The sequence below is a fragment of the Electrophorus electricus genome, chromosome 22 (genome assembly GCF_013358815.1).
Source record: "Electrophorus electricus isolate fEleEle1 chromosome 22, fEleEle1.pri, whole genome shotgun sequence".
Classification (NCBI taxonomy): domain Eukaryota; kingdom Metazoa; phylum Chordata; class Actinopteri; order Gymnotiformes; family Gymnotidae; genus Electrophorus; species Electrophorus electricus.
In genome coordinates this window covers 7,553,095-7,579,098 of record NC_049556.1, presented here as the reverse complement: position 1 = coordinate 7,579,098, position 26,004 = coordinate 7,553,095, and the positions used below count along the sequence as shown (strand labels likewise).

At 38.6% G+C, this 26,004-nt stretch overlaps 2 protein-coding genes across 6 annotated transcripts; both read right to left on the bottom strand.

The window, feature by feature from the left end:
- Nucleotides 1-433: 433 nt before the first annotated feature.
- On the bottom strand, nucleotides 434-3,905 carry g0s2 (G0/G1 switch 2). 3 transcript variants are annotated; one of them, XM_026996394.2, is made up of 2 exons: nucleotides 3,864-3,905; nucleotides 434-1,080 (listed from the first exon to the last, which is right to left on the bottom strand). In XM_026996394.2, the coding sequence occupies exons 1-2, from the start codon at nucleotides 3,884-3,886 to the stop codon at nucleotides 717-719; spliced, it is 387 nt and encodes a 128-aa protein (XP_026852195.1). In that variant the 5' UTR covers nucleotides 3,887-3,905; the 3' UTR covers nucleotides 434-716. The 3 variants fall into 3 exon arrangements, with proteins under 3 accessions (XP_026852195.1, XP_026852194.1, XP_026852196.1); XM_026996393.2 differs by lacking the exon at nucleotides 3,864-3,905 and adding an exon at nucleotides 3,736-3,816; XM_026996395.2 differs by lacking the exon at nucleotides 3,864-3,905 and adding an exon at nucleotides 1,268-1,317.
- Nucleotides 3,906-5,844: 1,939 nt separating this feature from the next.
- On the bottom strand, nucleotides 5,845-15,069 carry camk1gb (calcium/calmodulin-dependent protein kinase IGb). Of its 3 annotated transcripts, none has more exons than XM_035521539.1 (13): nucleotides 14,993-15,069; nucleotides 12,059-12,170; nucleotides 8,834-8,959; nucleotides 8,650-8,724; nucleotides 8,395-8,533; nucleotides 8,140-8,263; nucleotides 7,968-8,043; nucleotides 7,496-7,608; nucleotides 7,305-7,383; nucleotides 6,985-7,072; nucleotides 6,364-6,701; nucleotides 6,153-6,254; nucleotides 5,845-6,016 (listed from the first exon to the last, which is right to left on the bottom strand). In XM_035521539.1, exons 1-12 carry the CDS (start codon nucleotides 15,066-15,068, stop codon nucleotides 6,188-6,190), a joined length of 1,413 nt encoding a protein of 470 aa, XP_035377432.1. In that variant the 5' UTR covers nucleotide 15,069; the 3' UTR covers nucleotides 5,845-6,016; nucleotides 6,153-6,187. The 3 variants fall into 3 exon arrangements, with proteins under 3 accessions (XP_035377432.1, XP_035377433.1, XP_035377431.1); XM_035521540.1 differs by lacking the exon at nucleotides 14,993-15,069 and adding an exon at nucleotides 14,399-14,483; XM_035521538.1 differs by lacking the exon at nucleotides 14,993-15,069 and adding an exon at nucleotides 14,017-14,140.
- Nucleotides 15,070-26,004: the final 10,935 nt, after the last annotated feature.

Here is a 26,004-nt window from a genome sequence, read left to right as displayed (position 1 = left end):
CTATCATCAGTGCTGCACGTTGCCAGTCAGATCTACGGAGCTGTCGCCAGTCCCAGATCCTTGCACTCTCTGCTGCTGCGTTTGCTAATATCTGGTGTTTTGAGCGTTGCTTTGTCAGCTTTTCCTTTTGATTATGCGCGAGTCAAGCAGTTATATATAATGAAGACTCTTTTGATCTTCCCTCACCTCTCACACCCTCTGTACAACTACTGTCAGATATATAAATGAGTAGCCTAAACAGTTTTTTTTTGTTTTTGTTTTTGCTGTGGTATACAACTCACAGGATTAGGTTAGAAATTCACCTGTAAGAATGTATTTTATTAGAATCATTAAAAGACAAGTCTTGTACGGATTCAGTTCTCACTATGTTCTGCACATTGTATATGGCTGTGAAAACAAAAAAAGATCTACTTGACTAAAAGATCGACAACCATTTGAGCAATTAAAATTTATTTAGTTGCAATCAGCACACTCTGTAGAGACCTAATACATAAATAATATTCACTCAATAGAAAATCATTACATCACCTTGCCTGAAACTTACAAGTTACATGATAACGTGCGGCTCCCAAAGCACCCAAAATCAGCTGCTCAGCAGCATACGATCCCAACTGACACATGCCATTTCCTGTCTGTCCGGCTTGCAGTGTAAAGGAAAAACATTCGATGTTGCTCTTGTTCCCAGCTAAGCACATGTTGTGGGGCAGCGCTTGTCTTTAGGAGGCATGTGCTCTGAAACTCATCCGTCGCTGCCTGAGCACAGGCATCTCTTTGGCTTTGGCCTCTGTGTCAGCTTCCATGTCATCTGGCTCAGGGATGGCTGTCTGTGGCTCGGCGGCCTGGTCCTTTACCGTTAACGGCACTTTCATCACTTCCTCCAGGAAGGGCTCTTCCTGCTCGGAGAAGAGTGAACAGGCAGCCTCTGCCATCCCGCTGACTATCCCCAGAAACGCAAAGGTGCCGCCCACCAGATACACCTTCATGGAGCCCTTTGAGGGTCCAGCACTCAGCATCTCCCATGCAAATGGCATGATCTCCTGAATAGTCTCCATTTTGTTCAAAGGCAGTGAGAAGTTGCTCCTGTGTGGGTAAAAAGAAAGGTGTAACTATGGTAATGTGTCATAAACCATTTTATTGTTTTGTTCATCAAACGTGTTAGCTCAGGACCTGTATTCGGTATCAATATACTGTATTTAAGATACTCTCTGAAAAAAAATACACAAAAGGCAAAAAAAAAAATATTAATCTGTGCAGAAAAAGTACTTACTTATGAAATGTAAAGACGCCTGTTTAGTGTATCTGCAGGTATCAATGTCCAACTCACTGCAGACACACTCCCTATTTAAGAATGGTGGCATTTGTAACCACACCCACTGAGCATGAATATTCATGAAAAAAAACAAAAAAAACATAGCAGAAGCGCAAGTGTGCTTGTGCAAGTTCCAGTGTGCTTGGTCAGACAGTATGACTTCAGGGTGACACAGGGTGACTTCATTCATTAATCACGTGACGAGACATTTGTTGTTCCCCACTAGAGGTCTGCCCGTAATTTATTTATTTTTTATTCCCACTCCCACTGAAAATCAGGAAGATTTATTCCATTCTCATATACAAGGTAGATGTTTTGGCATACTTCCATACGAGGGTAAATAATATCCCATTTTTTACATACTCTACTTCACAAATTAAATATTTGTCCTGAAATAGCAGACATCGGGTCTGGTCAGACACCACTTTAGTGGACTTGACAGTGAATGACAGTTTTGCTTGCCCCTTGTGAACTTGGCACATTTTAAAACAGTGGTAGGCTACTGCTCCATTGGTAGCTACTGTACACTAACACTTTCTTACATCTACCACAGCAAGCAAATAGTAGCTGTTCTGCATTAGTCACGACTGAAAATGATTGCCATAGGCCCGCCATAGACTTGCCTCTAATCAGCTTAACTTTGAGGTATTCACCTTTCCTTAGAGCAGAGTTGAGGCCGACTGACTGTCTAAAGCCTCTGTGACTTCTATTGCACAATAATACATAATACATGAATGCCAGTTGATCATTAAGTGATTAATATAATTTTATTAAGACTATCAATTTGCAGGATTTGTCTACATGTATATATTGTTCAGCCCATGAATGCACTGAACTGAAGGAAATTTTGTCCCACACTGCAAGATATTGTGGTGGGTCCTACAAGTCTTATGGGAATGCTGATATCAGTTCCCCATTGTATGTGAGCAATATGGCTACAGCATGGACTCTATTGTTTGACAACAAACTTTTAGTAGTCCCACATGATATGAAATAGACAGATCACAGAACATGCAGTATAGTCCTTATTAGGCCATTTTAAAAGTTTTTATTTTTTGCACTCTAATTTAGGAGAACAGACCTGAAATGACACGGTTAACCACAGAATATCCGCTTCAATGACTGTGGTCTGTGACTTTTAGACCACCTGGCACCTGGATCGTAATCCAGCTCTCTACTTTCTGTTTGTTTCAGGAGTTATAGTTTTGTTGCTTGTGAGTTAAATTTGCAAGATAGCATTGGGTGAGTGATTGACATGGTCAACTGAAGGATGTTCCCCTTTTGGATCTAAAAGACCTTATAGTTGTTCTAACAAGTTTTAGATCATTGTCCTGTCCCAGGTAAAATGCTGTCCACTGAGGCCTGTTTGTTTGGATTTGAAAAATTGAGATGATTTTGTATCTTTTTTGTCTGCCATTTGCTATTGATAAGCTAATCACTGCTTTCTTTTTTTATAATGTACCATTCCACTGATTTGACACATTTAATGTTAGTTTTAGCTTTATTCTTTCATTAATTTATCTTGAATTTTCAGCCTAATTATTGGTTGCTTTTAGGACTTTTCTTTGATATAAGAGCTGTCTTGTGTTGATTATTTTAAATGTCCAGTTGATTCTATGGGATTCTGTGGTTCACCCAACAATGAATGAAATACCTTCAAATAAAGCTGATATTCTTTAACAACTCTCATTTAACTTACAGTTTAGCTTAATTTCAAATGCAGATTGTCAATGTACAGAGCCAAAACAATACATATAGTGTCATTGTTACTTTTGGACTGTGCTGGAACCATCTCCTTATGTTTTCCACACTTACTGAGTGGTTTAATGTCTTCATTAAAACTCTCAGTAATTTCCTACAAACATGCTTTTCCATAGCACATTTTCTACATTTGATTGATCAGTTTCTGTGGGTTCTTTATACAGGCTAGAGATTTGGTCATGGCATGATGCATAGTATTCAGTGAACCTTGCTCTATTTGGGCCTCTGCCAACAGTTGCAGTAACAAAGCTGTTGAAATGAAAGACAGTATAAAACAGTTGTATACTCGGAGCAACAAAACAGTGACAACTTGAGCTAGTGGTATATTATTCCTTATATTATCAATTTTGCTGTGTAAGGGTAGTTTCTGTAGTTATCTTTAGCAGTATATGGCAGTTCCTGAGGAATAAAACTGTAGTTTTATTATAGCTAAGGCCATAGATATACAAACTGTTAAACTACTGTAACATGCATTTCTAAATTGTGAAATACAGTACAAAGTAGCATTGCCAATATTTGCGTACATCTGTTGCAGCTACGTAAGTGTTATCATTTGAGAACAAACTAACAAGATTTTGCTGAGAATGTGCGTACCATTTTAACTGTTTTATGCTTTGTAGCATTTTAGCATTAGAGCAGTGTTTTCTTTGAGACATGTTGCTGACCTTTTTTCAACTGTCTGGTACATTCAAGTTGACGAAGAAAAGCTTCACTCACTCATCCCCCGGAGACTGTTTTGCATGTGAGGTGAAAGAGGAGGGTAATGTTGAGCAACGGGTTTTGTTTGACTCACTGTAGACATAGCTTCTGCCGCATGTCCTGGGGCACTCCAGGGACTTCTGACCCATATCCCGTTGCTCTGCGCTATGCCCTCTCCCCTGGATGCACAGACATCATTGGGAAACCAGCCGAGTGCAGCCTGCCCACGACAGCGTGTCAATGTGGCACGTAGCAGGACACAAAGGAGCACCTCCTTGATAAACTGTATTGTTCGCAGATGATCATGCATTTCCAGAGTTCCTGCATTGTTTATTTTTAAAACTTTTTAAATAATTGCTAATAAAAATCCTCTTCATTTCTAGCATTTTAAAGATATTCTATAATCGTTCAAATACTTTTTGTTGTTGTGCAATATTGGAGTAGAATAGCCCATGTTAATTATGCTGACACTGCATTTGCCTTTGAGTACACACTGACTATGTACAGAGGTCACTTAGTGTAGCATGAGTTACGGCGGCATATGCTTGGGTACACGAATTCAAACAATGATGATGATGGCAGTCTCGCCTTTAATCTTCCTCCCAGGCAGGTGACCTGATGAGAGCCTTTTCACTCACAGACTACATTTGGCAGTACTCAGCGAGGAATATTGAGGTCAGACACGTGCCTGTGCGCCTGTGCATTGTTATGCTTACCTAATCCCCCTGGAAAGCGATGATGTGTATTGCCTTTAAACTACATTTTAAATGGACTGGTATTCTGGTGAGATACTGTGCTTTTTAAAATACCAAATTATGACCAATTTGCTTGGCTCTTTGGACTACTTGTTGTCATGGTGCCATATCTCTTATATCCTATATTATCCTTTTTTCTTTTTGCTTCTTCTCTGGATTTTTCCTCTCCACGGAAAACACAAACCTCGCTATACATCATCCCTCTATGGAGTGACTTTGATAAAGTCAAAAAAGTGAAAAGTAAAAAAAGGTAAACAACCTTAAGAGTGAAGTGGGGCATTAAAAATCCCTACACAAGTAAAATGTAACAGAAGTAATCCAAAATTGAATATAAATTGCTAAATGGAAAATTACCTTCCAATATATGTAATGAGAATTTTATAGTTACACTCCATTTTGAATAAAACTAATTAATTAAATTAATTATAAGCCCCAAGAAGTACTGTTCACTCAAACTATCTCCAAAGACAAAATTAGCTGAATAGGTTTTTGCACTTTTATTTGTAAAAGGTTGTATAGTATAATGCACATTGATATGAGTAGTCTATATAAACTTAAACTGTAGCACTTCATAACAGCAGTCTCTCGCAACAATGTCTTTACAACAAACCTACACTTTAGGAGTGCCAGGTATATTGGCAAATTGGTACACAGAAAAAGGAAAGACATTCTTTTATGGTGGTAACAGTACTCGCTAGTTTTTGACATTTTATAAAACAAAATGCGTAAGTCTGCATGTAAAGAATATTTATATATTTAGTACAAAAATAATCATTGGCTCTAAGGTTAATTAAAATGAGAAAACCACCCTTCTGACTACGACTATAAATCTAATTTGGATTGTTCAGGCAGCATTCCAGCCAGTCAGTCTCCCCAACCAGATTCAGCGAGTACTGAGCTCAGTATTCAATAGTATTCAGTGACAGGTTGAAATATAGCAACATGTACACTGCGCATCATCACATGCTATGGAAACAATGTAAATGAATAAAATAAATTCACCAATACTCTGAAGGTATTCTGAAGGTTTGAAGCTTTGGATGACATGGAGTGATACACATGAAATACAGGGATGTGGAGTTACGTCAGTTCTGAGGAACAGGCTCCTCGTGGTAAAATACAAGGATTTAAGTTATGCCTAAGCATCATGGTAGTGAGTTGTCTGCTTATAGAGGGATTTTGGACATTATTAAGTGTGTGTGTGTGTGTGTGTGTGTGTGTGTGTGTGTGTGTGTGTGTGTGTGTGTGTGTGCGCGTGTGCGCGTGTGTGCGCGTGTGTGCGCGTGTGTGCGTGCGTGCGTGCGTGTGCGTGTGCGCGTGCGTGCGCGTTGCATGTGTGTCTCTGTGAGTGATGGTATGGAGGCATTGAACCTCAGCAGTATCAGAATGGGCAACAGGCAACAGGTCAACTGCCTTGTAAACATTCCAAGCCAGGGCTGGAAGCGGCAGGATGTGCCCACATCAAGCTGCCAGTGAGAAACAGGTCCCAGACCTGCAGGAAGACACACAAACACACAGGTTACATCTGGAGCATCATTTGGCAACATAATGTAAGCCTCACATTTGTGTTAGCTGGTATTGGAATATGGAGGTAGTTGATTCATATAATGTAATTTTATTCACTTTACCTATTAAAATGTCCTCACGGTGCCTCTCTTACTGGTCACATAATGGAACAGACGCCTGTTTGAAATTTTTCACCAATGCGTATTGTATCTGTCCTTCCATACCTGCATAATTTTATTATCAGATTAATGATTAGTGGATGATTTGCAAACCTCTCCAACACTGTCAGTAAGTCATTAATATCAGTTCTAATGACTGAGTGAAGGTCTGTACCCGTTTAGATTCGCTGGTTCGGAGAGGTACACATGCTTGCTCTTCTTGACCACTGTGAGGGTCCCAGCATGGGTGATTTCCCTGGGGCTGACCTTCAGGGACATGTATTGACCCTTCACATCTGTAGGACCAGCAGGGACATTTATGTGACCGCTTGATGGCAAGCCGTTGTTGGCTTCCAGATTGTCGGAGGCCAGGTTCTTGCACTCTGCTTTGGGGCTAGATGTGGATGTGACTTTGATGTCAGGTGGCTGAGGTGGAGTCTGGCTCTGTTTGACACAGTGGGCAAGATGGAGCCTCTTCATATGATTGATGGCCACTGTAGCATTGAAGGCTTGCTGGAATACACAGATAGGTTTTTGTTTGAGATTTGCCCACAGATGAAATACCACAAGATCATACTAGCTCACAACTAACTGAAACAAGTCTGCACTGGAAAGGCGCACAAAGGGGACACTGAGACTATCAAATGGCTGTTGCTGAAGCCACATTGTGCAAGCAGATCAGAGGTTGGATGAATAATCCCACTGAGAATAGAACAGTGGAGGCAATCTCTAGAATTTAAGAGGTTGACTCTTAAGAGGTTGAATTTTAAAATAGTGAGCACCTTTGCAGGCTTACCTTCCACTTGGACTTGGCAAAGTTCTTTTGGATTTGCATGCTGACAGAGTGGTAAATATCCTGGCTTCGGGCTGTGTTACCCATGATCCTGAGGCCAAAACCATAAACAAACCTGTCTCCACATTTCTTAATATATAATAGGCTTTATTCACAGTGTTAAACAAAGCCATGAACCTAGGGCCTACTACACGAAAAGTCAAAGACAGCTATTTGTACTGACAATATGTTGTAATTCTGCTTAAACTCACATGTATACAAACAAACATCCAATAGTATATCCTAGTACTGATTAGAGGCAATGAAGTAGAGAATGTTCTTACCAAGGATGTCTAAGAGCTTGCTCTGCTGTGCAGCGCAATTTAGGATTTTTCTGCATCATGTTGCGGATAAAGTCCTTTGCTAAAGTAATAATAGCATACATAAAATAAATGCAATGTTTGTGCTATCATAAGTGGACCACACTAACATATAAAAATATACACAGGTTTCCAAAGTGAAGGCAGATATTTACCGGACTCTGAGATGTCATCCCAGAAGGGAGAGTCAAACTCGTACTGGGCTTTCATGATCTTAGAGAAGAGTCGAGTCTCAGACTCCTCATAGAAAGGAGGATAGCCACAGAGACTAAAGGAGCAAATAATACAAGAAGCATTCTTAGTTTAAGCTGTGAAGCCACAGTTATGAAGCTCATCCACTAGGGGGGGTCCTTTCATACCCTACACTACACAACCATTACATCTTGGTGGTAAACATATTTTAATACAAAAACATGACCAAAACTGGTGACTGAGTAATTAGTACCTTGTACAGTCCTTCAATTATAATCTAAATTTTGAATAAGTCTTAAACCCTTCTTTTTAAATACAGTGCTCTACTGCTACCAAAGCTTGGCCTTAAACATGTGAATTTGTAACATAGTGGTCTTGTAAGAGACATCAGAGGAACCTGCACTGGATGAAATTATAGAAGAATACACTACTTACAGGATATAGGTGATGACTCCAACAGACCAGCAGTCCACTATTTTACTGTAGGGTTTCTGAGCCAGTACCTCGGGAGCTGCAGCCAAGGGACATCAGTAGGTTACTTTAATAATAAGTAATGAGATGTGTACATTCTAATGTAAATTAACATATAGTCTAAACGTCTGCTTACCCACATAGCCTGGAGTACCACACGCTGTGGACATGATGCCGTTGTCCTCCATCTTGGAAAGGCCAAAATCACTGATCATTATTTTGGAGTTGTCATCCTGACTGTAGTACAGCAGATTCTCTGGCTGTGGAGCAAAACCAGATATCTTCCACCACTGCAGATTCTGTGTCAGACATGATTTGAGCAAACGTCGAAGGGTAGAATATGTTTGTGTGTGCCTGTGTGTGTGTATACAGTTCTGTTACTACTCCATACCTTGAGATCACGGTGCACTATGCCATTATTGTGCAGATAATTGACACCCTCCAGAACCTGTCTGATAACTAGACTAGCATCTTTCTCGGAATACGTCCCCCTGTCCAAGATCCGGTCAAACAGTTCACCACCTGAAACACTGGACAGATAAAAAGCATGAAAAAGAAAAGAGAAAACGTATTTAAATAGGTGCTTTGAATATTAATACACACATACATATATAAGGCGTGAGAAAATAGGCAGGCAACTACTTACAGCTGCATGATGAGGTAGTAATGTGTCAGACTTTCATAGAAATCTTCTAACCCCACAACATGCTCATGTTTGATCCTAGGATATCATAATAGAGATACTTCTATAACAAAAAGCTAGTATGGGACAGACATTTTGCTAACCATTTATTTATAGCCTTTACCGATTTTATGTGGAGAAATTGTACCTTCTCAACACAGCAATCTCGTTGTCCAAGCTCACATCTCTTTTGCTTTTTTTCTTCACACACTTCATGGCAAAAAGCTTCCCAGTTTTTCTCTCCTTCACCATGAAGACCTCAGAGAATGCGCCTCTAAACAGGCAGACAGAGTGAGAGAGAGAGTGGGAGACAGACAGAGAGTGAGACACCGAAAGAGACATAGATGGAGGATTGGTTAAGGCATTCAACAGCTGATGCCCCCCCCCCCCCCCCCCAAATTGCTATTATTTAAATTACAGAATGTAGCCTCCTCCTGAGAATAAAGCAGTTTTTAATGAGAGTGACCTTTTAGACCCTGTACATCCTATAGAGCCTCTTCGGCATTCCCTGCAGCCCTGCACAGAATCTGTTTCATAACATCTAGAGCCACTTGTACCTGAACTTCCATTAAAGCATGAGGACAAAAAAAAAAATGTAATGCTTCAGAAGTAATCTAATGCCCTATGCAATTAACTTCAGTGGTGTTGGCCTTCACTCTGCTTTAAGTTTAAAAAATCGAAATAAAATCTACCAGAGCAATATTAAATGTAAAATTTTACTAATACATGGTCTGCTTCATTAATCAGAACTAGGTTGGTGTTTGAAAGGAATTGGCAGCTAATCAATTAATCAATTGATTAATTGCAGAAAAGGTGATCTGTCTTAAAATGTCATGACAAGAGCTTAATGTCTTGTTCTCTGCACCTTTCCTGCCTTCTAAAGCTTTAACCTGGAATAGCTGTCCTAGGATAGGGATTAGGCCTTGAAAGCCCTTACGCAACAGAAATAGTAGTGGCTCAGGCATTTAGGTGCGGTCTATCCCTTCAGCCCGGGCACTGAGCTCTCTGGCACCTCGACTGCATAACACATTCTCACTAAAGCAGCTTGCAACTACTGATGGATATGATTCATTTGAAAGTAAAGAAAAAAAACTGGTAAAGTATTTATTAACTACTGTAAATTGAATACTTCTGATAAATGCATTTTGTCATGCATTATATTAGATAATGCGTTATCTGTTCTTCTGGCAAGTGACATTTTTGGGACACATATTGTTGCAAAGTACATTTACTTTTACCACTTGTTTTAGACTTTAAAATGTATGGATGTATGGAACATTATTGATAAGAAAATCTCACCCTATCCACTCGATATCACTTTATATTCTCTAAAAAACATATTCCCAGTGCTAAAACTCTTTTATACTAGGCCCCTTTGCTTGTACTGCTCTATTTCACATCATCATCTGCTCCCGCACACTCACGCACTCATTCATGAAGAATGTGGAGCATCACTGAATAGCTTTTAATTGGACCACCACTTCCAGGCTCCCCAGAGTCCGGCATGGTCTCTGCTACTGAAAATCAACCTCTGCTTTTCTATAAATTTGAATAATAAAAGCTGCTAAGTATAGCCACATTTGCCCAACATTCAGTCAATTATATCCTCCTTGTGGTTCCTGCACAAGCCTGCATAAATGAGCCTCGGTAATGAAAATGTTACATTCCAAGACATCCCAGCAGTTATCTGACAGTTGGGGTCACAGATCAAATGCAATGAAATGAACTATAAAGGAATCCAATTGCAACATTTTGCATCCCTTAGAAATATCTTCCTATCTTGCCAGAACCATTAATTTAGAAGCTTTGTTTTGCAGTGGTACACCCCCTCCTGTCCCCGAGAAGACTTATGCTAAGGGAGAGTGGGATTTGGTCCAGGTTGTTTTTGTTATAGGAGGCCAGTAGTTCATATCCCCCAGACAAAGCATTTCCCACTGTTCCATGTTTCCATTTGAACACCAACATGCAAAGACACCAAGTAGGCCTCAAGAGGAACAAATGCTCTTAGAGCGTAACAGATGATTCACTGTATTCCAGAATTAATATAAAGGTAACAAAGGCCATGTGCAGAATGATAATGTTCCACCTCTTGCTGAAGCAACATTTCAATGGAAAAAGAAGATATAAGAATGTTTGTTGCTGCTACTGCAGACTCTGTATAGATTATCACAAAGCTCCTTTCATCCACTTAATTGTTCTGGAGGTCATCCTTGCTCCTGTCTGCCAGAGAGATTAACATACTCAGTCCATCCAAGAATCAGCCTTAACCTTGTATAACTCACACACCCCTAATACCAGAGGGGGTGGAAGTGGGTCTCATGACTCCCAGTTGTTCCCCGGTTCCTCTACGTTGGCCTCTGCTCTGATGCCCCCTGACTGTTATCACCTGCTTGTGTTTTTGTTCATGTTCTCATTAAGATTCCTATATATATTCCTGTTTGCCTGTGGTTTTCAGACTTCCAAGTGTGTATTTACATTTCCTAGTCTCTTTTCTCCTGTGTCCCTGTTCTAGAGTTTAACTGTTTATCTCTGGTTTCATCTTTGCCTAGCACACACACACACACACACACACACACACACATATATATATATATATATATATATATATATATATATACACACACACACACACACAGTATAAAGGATGTCTGTAACTCTATTGTGCCTCACAGATTTTTTCTAAGAATAGGGAGAAATAAGAGACTCACTAGGTGTTTAAAATGCTGGCTGTTTTTCATAATCCCAAGATACAGAACCAGAATAATTCAGAAGGACAAATGTGCAGTCTCTAAATGCATCTGTTGAACCTTTAGAAAATGTTTATAAGCACATAAATAAAACTATTATTATGACAGCATATCCATTTCATTTCACAAATATCTCCAGTCAGCATAAGCCAAAACACTTGGATGTTACCCTGAGACAGATAACAGTGTTCTCAGTGAGGTGTCATCAACATTGTTACTGCTTTTTCCCAATACCTCCTGAGCCAACAACAAAACAAGGAACAAATAACAGCTAATTGGCCCCTGGATTAGAATATTTATATCACCCACTTAGCCAAAGATCTTTACTGAGAATCTATTTAAGTAACCTTTTTATCGCTTATCTTTTTGTTCGTAAGTTGTGACCTTATTCAACCACTTTCTTCTGTTATTTTCTAAGTTGATACAATGATACTGCATGATACAATACCTCAAATAAAGATCTAGATTTATATTTTCATAATTATATTACATACACTACACTATCAACTGGTTTATGAATGTCATATTGTTATTTACTGTATAATAATGATGTGTGTTGTAAGCTAACTGGTAAAAAATAACACAAGGTATTGTTAGGTTAAACATTTTGGAAGGAATGTACTTACGATCCCAGCACCTCCAGGATGTCAAACACTTCTTCAATATTATCAGTGATCTTCTTCCATTCATAGTCAGCCTCTTTGCGACCCATTTTAGTGAGAGCTTCTACAGGGATTTCTGGAGCACAAGAAAAATATGGCAAGGAAAATTATAATGTGATAGCACCTCCTGACTCACATTTTAAGGGACAAGTTAAATTCACAAATAGAAACACCCTGGATGTACCTTTGTTGGGAGTGAAGACAAGTCGTACTATCCCAGGAGCCATGTGGCCCACTGAACAGAGTTAAAGTAAAACTGAAAACTCTCAATTAAGGTGTATCCAAGGCTGAGCTGTACAGAGATGAGGCAATTTCGCAGTCTGCGGTGTGACACAAGCCAGGAAGGTCAGCCTGCTCCTGAAACTCATCGACCAGCTGATGTCAACTGCAGGAACACTCCTGCATGCCTGAGGTTTTGTTTAATCAGCTGAGCTGCTAATACTTCTGTAGGTTTGGGTACTAATGCCAATGTGCCCCACACGCCATCCAACTTCAGACCTGCATTACCCAACACTAATTCCAGGAACACTAATTCTAAAACCATTAAAATTTTTTGGCTAGTCAGACACTAAGGAATAATTTACTTTTATTTTATTAGAATTTAGCTTTATTATGGGCACCATGCTTTTCTGTGTTAGATCGCCAGATATATACAACTGTTTGGAAAATAAATTTTCAATCTTTATACACTTTAGATATTTCTAAATTTAAAGACCCACACACTTGACAAATAGGTCTGCTTGAACTTTAAAGAAAATTTCACAATTTTAGATTTAATTTGAAGTCATCCTTCAGGAGAGCTAGTTGACTGTACAAGCACACTTTGACTTTTTGAGTAGACATACTGAGGGTAATTGAAAAATCAATTTTTGAATAAAACCCCACACAAAAGCAACAGACACTGTGGAAATATTTTTGAACAATTTTCATTCAGCACAAAAAAAAGATATAAAAGTGGTCTGAAGGACAAATGTGTCAGAAAATAAAATGCAGTCCATGGGTATGCTCATGGGTTAGCCCGTCAACAGCACTGAAAAGGATTAGAAATCAATACATGTCCCTGGTGCATCTACAAGACTTAACCTCTTTCCCCTTATATAACAGGTTAAAGATCTTTGATCCATCCTAGCTCCAAAAGTATTACCCCATACAGTTCAAGAGGTCTATTACGACCTTAGGAGGTCAAAGATGATGAAATACTAGCTGAATAATCTCAGTCATGAGGACAGAGGGTTTGGCTAATGTTATTCTGCAAAACGCAACAGAAACACAAGCATTCTATAGATGTTCTTAAGATTTTCAAGGCATGTTGTACATGTGACAGCAACTATAAACCTCTCGTTTTTACACATCATTTGCATAATTGTACATATGAATAGACCAGTTAAGTCACTAAAATACCTCTCTTGTCTCGTTAAAATACACATTACACACTTTTTACGTGTCTTTCCCATGGACTTTTGTACCAAGGAAACCGTCCTTGCATATTTGTCTATTTTGCAGACTACCACCGCGCACATAACGAACCAGCTACAAGCACGTCAGGGTCTTCTTACATAACCAGCAGAAACGCAAACTATGCACCTCGGAATTGGATTATCATTTGTGCCCCAGGTGGCCAACCTACACTGAAGCCACCTGCCCAGTACTGGCCGATGCATTACAGTGCATATTTATGCATCATCAACAAGCAAAGACGGATTGTATAAACAAACTTATCGAGCGTACAATTAAATTATATATATATATATATATATATATATATATATATATATATATATATATATATATATATATATATATATATATATATATAGCATATTTCGTATTAATCGTTTCTAAGGTCAACACACGGTGTTGCATAGTTAAATTAGATTTACTCAACTATACATTTTCGATAATTGTTTCGCGTTTGACCTTACCTTCGGGTCTGTAACAACTCCAACACGTTCTTCGTTTCTTACGACAACTACTGAGATTTAAGCACGGAAAGCAGTGGCAGAGAACAGCGTGGGGCCGATGTGCTGATCTTAACGGGACTGACATTGGTAAAGCGTCCGATATGAAATATGCACATGCCTATGCTATACTATACATTAGTCGAGAAATCGCAAGTCACTGTAGATTGCTTACGTTGTACTGTAGCGTCAATGACACATTCACACGGTTAAGTAAATTGGACGTGCACAATTAATGCTGAAAGGAAAAGATTTGTGTAACCGTTACACACCGTCCCGCGTACATTCCACTTATGAATGGAATGGGAATCAGCTTAGTCATTCCGTGTCCAGTCCTTTGACTTACCTAGAGACAAGTGCACTCACTATAAGATGCTCCGTTCTGACTCTCCTGTCAAAATCTCGCCGCGGTCTGGACAGATTAGTTTGTGGGGGGCACAGCAATAACCTTTGTTGTAGACTGCACACTCTCACAACAGAATAGGAGGGGCGCGCCAATCTCCCAGGTGCGTTTTCATTAAATCAATGTTGTTTCCCACTTTCATCAGCCATAGCTCAGTAGACTCCATTATCCTTTTTATCCATAATTCCGTTAATAAAACACCTGACACTAGATATTTACTATGTTGGGTGATTTAGTGTTTCTTTGTATTACTGACTTCCGTGACACTTATACAGGTTGTATTCGCAGATGAAAATGTCTTCTGTAATAACAGCACAAACATGTTCAGGAATAGAGACGTATATACTCATTATGGTATTGTGGAATTATCTTGCTATACATTGATCCTGTCATATTTACATGCTGCTTGAATGGTGGAATCAATGTATAGCTAAGTACACAGATAAATGTGTCAGACACAATGAAATTATGTATTCTAATTACTTCATACAGAAAAAATAGTCAGATGTTGATTTTACAGATCTAGTTACCACTTACCTTGGTAAAAATGTCTTCTGCTAACCAGAGTTCCACATGTTTCAACAATATAGGACCCCATCTCTGCAAAAAGCATATCACTGAAAAAGTGTATCAGCAAGATTGCCCTTGTTATCCTTCACATCCTGGAGGATAGTCTCTGGTGAGGTGATTCTATGAGTGAGTGGAATGGGACCTGTGCCAGACAACTGGTTAATTGCAAACCTGTGTTTGATGTTTCCATGGGAGCCTGAGAGGAAGCGCTGCTGGCGTCCTGAGATGGTGATCTCTAGATAATTCTATTTTAGCAGTGCTGTCTTACGTAAGTGGGAATAAAGATCTTTCTAGAAATTCCATGTTTACTTGGTAATACCGTTTATGCTTTGTAGGTCTACTTTTCTCCATTACCTTTGTAGAGGCTCTGAAAGAAGTGGAGTATTGAAGAGGTATTGCATTTACTTGTGGAGTGTCTAACACTCATATTAAAGTACACTGTTATTGTACATTTTTATTAACTAACCACTCTGATATAAATAACATAGCTTCACTGATCTAATATATTTTCTGTGTTTACACATCCTGGTTTATGGTTAGTGGAAAAGAAATCTGGAAAAATTACAATCTAATAAAATAGCATATTGTCTCTTTTATTACCTGTAATCAAAAGTGTTCCTCAAGGATTAATTCTTAGTCTTATATTGTTCAGCTTTTCAGTGAATATCATATTGCATACTGCAGCATGGAGAGTCTGTTATAAAGAGTCTACATATTTCTTTATGCAGATGGATCAATTTTGTGCACAGTTGCTCTTACCCCTTGCAACCTGCCAACCAAATAAGAATTTATTCTCAACTGAATAGATGGAGCTTACATAAGGTGTAATTAACATTGATAATTGGAGCATTTATTAATGTGGTCATTTTTGCAAATACTGCAGAGTTGGTCTACACCATTCAATCATTGCTCAAGTCCTTATAAAATAATCCTTTGACCTACTCTCTTCTTCTCTTTGGGATTAAAATGAAATCTGAGTTAGATTAAACAATTGTTTGAAAGTTTAAATATATTTAGAATACAAAGAACATGACTGTGCAGCGATGCACAGTTCGAATCACATCATCAAGTTGGCTGATGACACAACCGTGGTGGGTCTCATCAACAAAGACAACGAGTCAATATACAGAGAGGAGGTGCGAGAACTGGTGAGCTGGTGTAAGGCCAACAACCTGTATCTGAATGTTGACAAGACAAAAGAAATGGTTGTTGACTTCAGGAGAGCAAGGCGAGATCACTCCCTGCTTGCCATCAATGGCTCCTCAGTGGAGATCGTCAAGAACATCAAGTTCCTTGGTGTTCACATAGCGGAGAACCTCACCTGGACCCTGAACACCAGTTCCATCACCAAGAGAGCCAAGCAACGTCTTTACTTCCATCTCCCATCACCCATCCTCACTACCTTCTACAGAGGTACTGTAGAGAGCATCCTGAGCAGCTGCATCATTACCTGGTTTGGGAACTGCACCGCCTTTGACCGCAAGACCCTCTAAAGAATAGTGAGAACAGCTGAGATAATCATTGGGGTCTCTCTTCCCTCCATCACGAACATCTACATAACACGCTGCATCCGGAAAGCCACCAACATTGTGAAAGACCCCACGCACCCCTCACATGAACTGTTCACCCTTTTGCCATCTGGAAGAAGGTACCGCAGCATCCAGTCCTGCACCTCCAGACTGTGCAACAGCTTCTTCCCAGAAGCCATTAGACTCCTGAACTCTGGCTAACTCCAATTCCAATTCAGATTCCAAAATGGGCACTTCTCTATATGCTTATAGACAGTCTAACACACATACACACACACACACACACACACATACATACATACATATCTATACACACACACACACACACACACACACACACACATTGTTTTGCATCGGACTAGTGCTGAAGTCAAAACCTTGCACATTATCCTACTTGCTGCTAGAGTACTGTACTAAACCAGCACTGTACTCTGAACGGTTCTGGCTGCTACCGGTGACTGCTATGTTCAGGGTAGCATGTCACTGATTGCTATGCACAACTCGCTTTACATATGCCCAGTACTGTGTACTGTACTAAATAATTGCACTGTCTACTCATTTTGTATTTGTCCTGTCCTGTATTTATTATTGTTTATTTAATGTTTATTTAATGACATTTAGCACTATATTGGACTGTTTGTACTTGTGTAGCATGTTGTCTGTTGCACTGTTGTTTTTGTGTTGCACCATGGTCCTGGAGGAACATTGTCTCGTTTTTGTTGTGTACTTGTATATAACTGAAATGACAATAAAACCTCTTTGAACTTTGAACTTTGAACTTGAATGTTACAACCTGGAACATTATGTGGTGAATTGTCCCTAGTGAAGGGCAGGGATTTATTATATACTGTATATAAGCATATGTATATCTCATGCATATATGTATATGGATACATAGTACATACGTGTGCATATGGTAAATGTTTTGTGATGTATTTGTTGTGTACTGCTATTTGTTTAGTATATTTTGTATGGTGTTTTGTGGTGGGTTGGACTTGGACTTTTGTGGAATGGTGACAACTTTGAGCTGCTAACAAGTTCTCAGAAATTTTAAATGCTGTGAGTGGGGAGTAGAACTTCCACCTGGGACCAATAGAGTTTTGTTAGTATTACAGGACTGCAATATCTGCAGGATAAAAAGGCAGCGGAACTAGCATGTGAGGAAGCAGTTGTGGGTGAAGGGATTCTCTGATGGACACTCAGCAAGTGGAAGTGCTCCAGCCATGTGTGCAGGGAATTTTAGAATTTCTGTGGCTTTGCTGGGAATGCACATTTTCTCCATCAATATAGACTTACTGTTGTGGAAAAACTACTCAATAGATAAGATTACCGAAACAGATATCCTGCACAAGTAGTTGCATTTAGATACGGTTTATTTCTTTTTGCAACATAGGAGTCACACACCCCCCTAAAAGACATGCTTGAAGTATTCATTAAAAAAGTAAAACTTCCTACCACTTTCTATTAAGTGGTCAAGCTCACTACAGCATAAAAAATACATCTCTTTAATTTTGTGTAGTGCTTTGTACTGAACTTTAATTTAAATATTTTGTTCGTTTTAGACCTATTTTTTACTTACCTTTTTACTGTCAATTATGTTGAAAAGATTTGTAAAGCAATTTGAGTCCAGAAAAGTTTATGCATGCTCCTGTATGAGAAATGCTCTATAATTAACATTTGTTGTCATCAGTAAAATCACACTTCATAAAGTCTGCAAAACATCAAGTAGACCATTGATTCCTGCAGCTTGATCTGCTGGACTGCAGTGGTATATTTTTCACACTGTGCCTCTGTGTATCCTGTGTCGCTGAACTCAGGTCCACGTGGCTGGGGACAACACCTTGCTGTACCCGCACACGTATATTCCATACTTTGGTTCTGCTGTAGTTCCAAACTAAAAAGCAGAGCAGTAAGGTTTAGTGTATTCAATGAAGTTAAACAGACTATCCTCAACACCACACATATAGCTGGTAAACCTGGTAATAGGCAGCTATAAACTGATGAATCCACATGTCTCCGTGTTATAATCTCCAAAGATAATGTCTCTCACTGTCATATTAGTACAGCAAATGTGATTAGCCTTGGTGTGGGATTGGTCAGCAAGACAAAAGCCCTGCAATCAACTGTAACCAGATTTTACCAAGGACACTATACAGGGTGTAATACTTAGAAAGAGATTATAACGGTCATAGCCCTGACTTTATTATAAATGACTTATCAAGCTGTGAAACATTCTCTCTGTGTTTAACACAGTACTGCAATTAATGAAAGCATGTTACCAATAAGCCAATAATGAAGGTTCATAGTGTTGTTCGACTGCTCCCATTTGCAGAGCTCCCAGATGGTGCTTTGGTTTGTACAGTCACTATTGCAGTATGTGATTAGTGGTTTGCAGATCCCATACACACACATGCTGCCTCTGTTCTGTGGGCTTTATCACCATGAGATTGAGGGGGAAGAGTACAGGATATTTAATATGCAGGCTGCTGGGAGCTAAAAAGTCTTCTATGCCCAGCAAAGAAAGAAAAACAAACTGATGAGTGTATTATATTGTAGTGAGGAATACATTAATAGCACCAGATCACCACAGATGTTTTGAATTTGAACCCAGCAAAATGATACATGAGGCCTAGATTACTTTACACCAATGGACATCACTGTGTTATCACATAATTTAATGCATATACATCCCAGTCCAGTCCAGAGATCCCCATGTGCATGTATTCGATAGGGTTTGGAATTAAACTCTTTAGGTTAGATGCACGTCGGTACCAGCAAGCTGGCGATCACCTAGACCAGACCTGAGCTGTTATAATTAGCTGCACCTCCAGCTTTCGCATAATACTTATTTCTTTTCTTTTTCTTCTTTTTTTTTTTTTTACCAATGCAAACCAACTCTGTATTAATGACATTTCCCTCATCTACATCCAACCTGTAAAAAATGTTGTTGAAACAGGTCTAAAAGCACTGCCTTGCACATATACACCCTCAAACACACACAAACATACACTCACACACACACATTTATTTACGCTTTTCACATTTTCATTAGTAGTAATATGAATGAGAGTTATGTTAATCATTTCTCATCTAGGCCAGTTGAGAATGTGACTTATATAAATGCTGCGTTTCAGTTACCCAAGCCCTTAATGCTACATAACTAGTGCACCAAATCTATATATCTAACTCGGTGTAGAATACAGAGGCTATAAAATTAGGATTAAGATACTGCAAAAAGGTTTTACACACCACCCTAATAAGTCAATAAGTGCATAGATCTATAAGTTTTACTAATTGAATTGCACAAATAAAACAAGTATGCAGCAATGAGTGTTTAGTTTCATTCTTAACATTACCTACATTACATGTGCAATTTTACCTGTGTTGCATGCACATATTATTTAAGGAGTATGAACTGAAAGTCTGGTTAAATGTATAGTATAGCATTTTGTGAGCGTGCCTGGGCTCATTGTAACATTGTGATGGCATGCCCTCTAGTGGTGCTGTAGAACTGTGCAGAGACATATTGCTACCCATAGTCACAAAGGTGGTTTTAATTGTATGCTTTTAGCTGCACTTTTAGATATCTCCTATAGGGCTCTACAGGCTTTTTTTCCCTAAACACCAGTGATTATAACGGACATGCCCAGTCATATGAAAACAGGAAAATATAAAAATGTATAACATATGAATATACCTCATAGTGACTGAATGAATCATGGAAAACATCTTAACTTTTAATGAGACTGCAAGTAAGAATGAAATGTTTCAGTAAAATTTTAACTTTGATGTCTTGAGGTGCTGCTTCCATTTTTCTAGATAATTCTAGAAATCCTCTAGATAATTTTAGATGATCCTTGTGATGTCATGTTTATTTTTATGTGAACTAGTCCCTTTTCCAACAAAACACCCCAGTATGATGCTGCTACCACCATGCTTTATAGTTCAGAAGATGTTCTTCAATGAAAACACTCACCCTTTTACCTCTATATACAGCACTGGTCATTCAAACCAAATTTGTTTCAATTGGCCAGAGAACTCTATTCCAAAAGGAGAGGTTCTGGTGATCCAATGCAAACTGCAGTCTGTCTTTTTTAATGGAAGTTTTGAAGTTGAGGTTTCTTCCTTGCAGGCGAGACCTTCAGGCTCACCGTGACATTTAGTACTCTCCTAATAGTGGATCTGGAGTTGAGTAGAGTGTTTGTTCTAAAGAAAACAAAGTTTGTTCAGTCCTTGCTGTTAACTTATGCCTTCTTGTTGAACAATGCTGTATGGGTGTGGTTCCAATATTTGTGGAGGTCCAGTTTTTTCCTGAGGATTTGGTTGTTGGAATTTCTTCATGGTGCCAAGAGCAAAAAGGCTCTGGCTTCAAAGGTAGGTCCTTACATACAACCTCAGGTACACTCCCAGTTAATTGGTAACTATATCAATTGGTAACTATATCAATAAAAAGCTTCTTAAAAATCATTACCTCAATTTCTGAAATCCAAAACAAATTCCAAATTGCTTCTGATCTGTAGCCTATGTTCTTTAGTGTGAACATTAACAAACTCTTGACCCATTTCTACATGATTGGCTGATTGGAGGATTATATGAATGAGCAGGTATTTGATGTTTTTGTTAGAAAAATCTGCAACTTGTTACTTGCTGGTGTTCCCCCTGTAGGCCTCTATAATTGATCCAAAAGTTTACATGTTACTCCATTGCTGCATTCCCTTTAATGGCTTCCGGTAGCTGCATGCATCAGATTTAAAACCCTGATGCTTGCATACAAAGCCAAGAATGGACCAGACCCTCCTTACATGATGACAAGGTCAATGCCTGATCCATACCTCATGAAGTTCGGATTTCAAGAATTGTTAGACTCGAAACATCATCCTTCAGATCTCATGGAAGATGAACATCAAAACTCTTCTTTGTCCTGGCACCCCGATGGTGGAACAAACTTCTACTGGCTGTCCAAACAGCAGAGTTCCTTCCTGTCTTCAAACGCAGACTAAAGATTGATCTATTTCTGGAGTATTTTGAATGTCCACTAATGTTGCACTTACGGAAATAAAATATGGAACTACTATTGATTAATTGAACCCTTCTAGCCATTAATGCTTGGTATTGCTGTTTGATACTGCACTTTTATGTTCATTTTGTAATTCTTTCAAGGTATCAGCACTGACTCCTCTATATAACAGTATCCTAGTTCAATGGCATGTTGGACTCCAATGTATACCTATTGTACTGGCTTGAATGCACTGTAGGAGACAAAACACTTCGTAAGTCACTCTGAATAAGAGTGCGCTACATGCCAAAAATGTAAAATAAATGCTTGTTCCTGATAGACACAGAAGCTTTTGTGTGTGGCCAGCAATTAGTCAGTTCCAGAATCTTCAGAAAAGACGAGCAGAATCCAGAACCTACCAGTACCAAGACTGCAATTATGCCATTGTTCAAGGAGACGGCATAGAATGACAATGAAGAAGCTCTCTGACTGAACCAGCTTTGGAAATCAAGTCCAGTGAATTGGCAACAGCTCAGTTGTTCCCATGCTCATGATGTACAATAAATGCAGTTTTCATAAATATTTTGTTTATCTTCTCATTGATGAGTAGTTTTTTTTTGTAAATTTTACTTATTTGTACCAAATCTTTTTCCACCAGTTTTTCTAAAAGGCTGATCAGCCTCTTCTCTCTCCTTATTCCTCTTGGCCCCTCTCATCCTCCCATTCCAATAGTTCAAGGACAGGGTCTTTCTTCATTTTGACAGGATTTTGCCCTGCCTCTGCTTCCGTAGGAAGCCACTGCCTGAGCCCTGGAATGTTCCCCCAAAGCAGAAGCAATGAGGAGGGGAGGCTTAATAGATGGCCTCTCCCCCAACACTGCATCCATGAGTGAGTACCATTTCTAGATTCCCACAGTGGTTCCCCACGATTCTAGTCCCCTGTCTTGTTGGGGTTTCTTGAGTTCCTTAAAGCATTAAAGTATCATTTTTCTGAAAACAAATAGCAGATATTAACTCATTAATTCATTTAGCTGATGCTTTTATCCAAAGCAAGTTATATTATGACTGAGTACAATTTGAGCAATTGAGGGTTAAAGGCCTTGCTCAGGGGCCCCAACAGTGGCAACTTGGTGGTAGTGGGCTTGAAATGGCAACATTCTGATTACTACTCGAGTACCTTAACCACTGACCTACCACTACACTACCATTCTAGATCACAAATCATTAATTATGTTTACATGCATGCAATAGCCTAACTATTAATCTGGACTGAACTAAGTCCTTTACATGGCTTGCATAAAAGACTAGTCTAGTGGCTCCCAAAGTGAGGCCCATATGCGCAACACAATTTTATGCTTTCTATACTCTAACATCTGATCCAACTCACCTGACCCAACACATAAGGAACTTGGTAATTAGTTTATGACTTTTTTCAGTGCACTCAAGCTTATGGGTTTCCAGCCATATCGAAATAAGAGTACTCCTCCTATTTAAAAACAATAATTTCTGTAGTTTCCAATTAGGGACATCTCTTCTTTGATAAAGAAGAGTGAGCAATTTTGTCTTTTGTGAATTTGTCTTGGTGCGAATAAGATATCATGTGTGATTCTACAGAAAAAAAAAAGCAAAATGTTCCAAAAAAAGCTCCATGTGCCAGTCAGTGGGTCAATCAAAGTATTTACATCCAAATCTGTTTGAGTATTGCAGATAATATTGATAATATTGGCCTGGAATATTGTTTTAATGGCAGGCTTGTTTGTTTTGGTTTTTTTGGGGTTTTTTTTTTATATAAATGACCGCCAATATTTCTAATCTATTAGCTACTTAGCTAGCTAACAAGCTTATGCTAGGCCTACTACAACATATTTAGCTATTATTTAGCACACTTAAGGCTCACCTGTTTTTTGTTTTTTTGTTTGTTTGTTTTTGTTTGTTTCTCTCTTTGCACAACTTTCATTTCTGAAATCCTGATATTTGGTTTCATTTTAACCAGGTCTAAACTTCTAGTTGGTCAACAACATTGCTACAAATGACAATAGATTTGCACGCAGGAGGAGCAAACCACTTTTGATGTTAGGGGGGGTGGGGGTGGGGGGGTGATAGGACTCAAGACAATGGTCTGTAAACCTTTAAATGTATCTGTCATCTGTCACTGGCTCTTACAAATTCCTCAAACAATCTTTCTGCCTAACTGGTCAAGTTATTCTTTGTGCACATGGCATTGTACAGCATTGTTATTAAGCCTTGTTTGTGATAGTCGATCTAATTCAAGTTTTTAGCCTTCAGGAACATAAGATATTGCTGACTGCATGGATGGCATACCACATGCATGAGAGATGCATGAGAACATAAAGACAAGCCTGCAAATCCAAGTACTGTAATCTTAGCCCAGGGAGAGGCTAATAACTGGAAGACCACACCAGGGTCAGACACACGCAGACACACACACACTCCAATGCAAGTAATATACACAGTGCATTAATCCCATTTACACACTTTTTATCTGCAAGTCTCTTTAACAGTTTCATAATTTCATATTTGACATACAGCACTTATACAGTATATAAATGTGCTTTTAATATGAAGTGCCTTAAGAGTCACATATCCCATGCATAAAAATGCAGTAATAAATATTAAAATTCCTATGTTTTTATAGCCCTTTTCCATTGAGTAACTATGATTTAGCTGTTGGACGTCTAGATATAGGGAGAAAATCAGTACTAGAAATTATTTACAGTGCTGTTACTTTAAAGTAGGCTAATCTCTAGTAAAGATAACATATTTGCCAAGAAAGTTGCTTAAGAAAAGGGTACCAAAGGTTTACCATGTTTTAATTGCTCTATACAGTATGAACATATTAACCTCTAGTATGTACTACAGGGAGAAAATCACATGTTATATAATTCATTTTTGATTAGATTGTAGTTTTAATATGACATTCCTAATTATTTTATTTTATATTTGAGCTAAATAGCATGGATTAGGAACAATTGACCACAGTTTCTTTAATCTTTTTAGACTTTGATTAATTAATAGATACATAATAGCCTCAATATCAGAAGGACAGACATCAGTACTGTACTGATTCATAGAAAAGGTAAAGTAGCCTATGCTTTATTTAGCCTTCATCAGCCTATAGTGCATGCAACCAAACTTACTAAACACAGTTCCACATATACCACAAAACTATATACAAGCAATTAGGTGACCCATGTACTGTATATCCCCTGCTTAAATTGCAGATATTCACACACAGGACTTACCTTTTTAATTTGAGCCAGAGGTACTGCAGACATGACTGGAGGCTAACAGTGTTAATGCACAAGATCAAAGTATTTCACTATACTGTTCACATATGGTGTTCAGAATGCTAATTTGTGATCACTAGGAATTGAGTGCACATCAACAAGCAGATCTGAAAATATTATATAACAGTGTAAACACTGCTAATTTTTTAAAGAAAAAAAAAAAGATATGTTTTTAGTTTAACAGTTGTGTTAAAATATATACTTACGATCCCAGCAGCTCTACTAAATCCAACACTTCTTTAATATTATTAGGGCTCTTCTTCCGGCCATTAGCCTCCTTCTGACCTGTTTTTACAGCACAATAGAACAAAGAAAATTCTCAATTATTATTTAACCTAAGCATCAAAAGAAAGCATTTCCCAGCCAAGCCAGGTAGAGTTCATGGAACAACAAAACATGGCAGAAGTACCCATGTTTGGAGTGCAGTTCCTAATATTATGGACCCATGGTGTTTGTTCTACAAAGCCACTCCATTTAAAGTGTTAAATGAGAAGCTTTAAAAAACTGTTTCACCTGCAGCCTCTGGAGTATAGAATGTGAGGCTGTGAGTGATGGGGGTCAGAGCACTCATCAGCTAGCTGCTGCTGTCTCTGCCAGGGCACTTGACTGACTAGGTGCATGTATGCTAATACTTTGCTTAGTTATAACCAAGCAACAACCAATGATTGTTGTACTTTGACAGTGGTAATATTGAAAGAAACTTCTAGTAATTTGTTATGTAGTTTAAGTTCAAGTTGTTTTATTGTCATTTCAGCTATATACAAGTACACAACAAAAACGAGACAATGTTCCTCCAGGACCATGCTGCAACATAAAAACAACAGTGCAACAGAAAACATGCTACACAAGTGCAAACAGTCCAATATAGTGCAAAATGTCATTAAATAAACAATAATAAATACAGGACAGGACAAATACAAAATACAAAATGAGTAGACCAGTGCAATTTAGTACAGTACATAGTACTGCGCATATGTACCTTAATATTATGCTGACAGATGCCTGAATTTGTTTGATGGTGGTATATGAAAGCTTTGAGCATACAATACAGTCTTTTTACTGTTAGGTAATGGACCATTAGACACAGAGGCAAGGTATAAACAGATGCATACTAAATTAAAAAATGGATTAGGTACTCTGGGAAAGT

Coding starts and splice junctions, on each gene's coding strand:
- g0s2 (XM_026996394.2), bottom strand. CDS start 3,886: ATGCGGCAGAAGCTATGTCTACA. Junction 1,081..3,863: donor CGGCAGAAGCTATGTCTACA/GTGAGTCAAACA, acceptor TTACCCACACAG/GAGCAACTTCTCACTGCCTT.
- camk1gb (XM_035521538.1), bottom strand. CDS start 14,140: ATGTCAGTCCCGTTAAGATCAGCACATCGGCCCCACGCTGTTCTCTGC. Junction 8,264..8,394: donor TAGTGCACCGTGATCTCAAG/GTATGGAGTAGT, acceptor TTTGCTCCACAG/CCAGAGAATCTGCTGTACTA. Junction 8,044..8,139: donor TGGTACTCCAGGCTATGTGG/GTAAGCAGACGT, acceptor CCTTGGCTGCAG/CTCCCGAGGTACTGGCTCAG.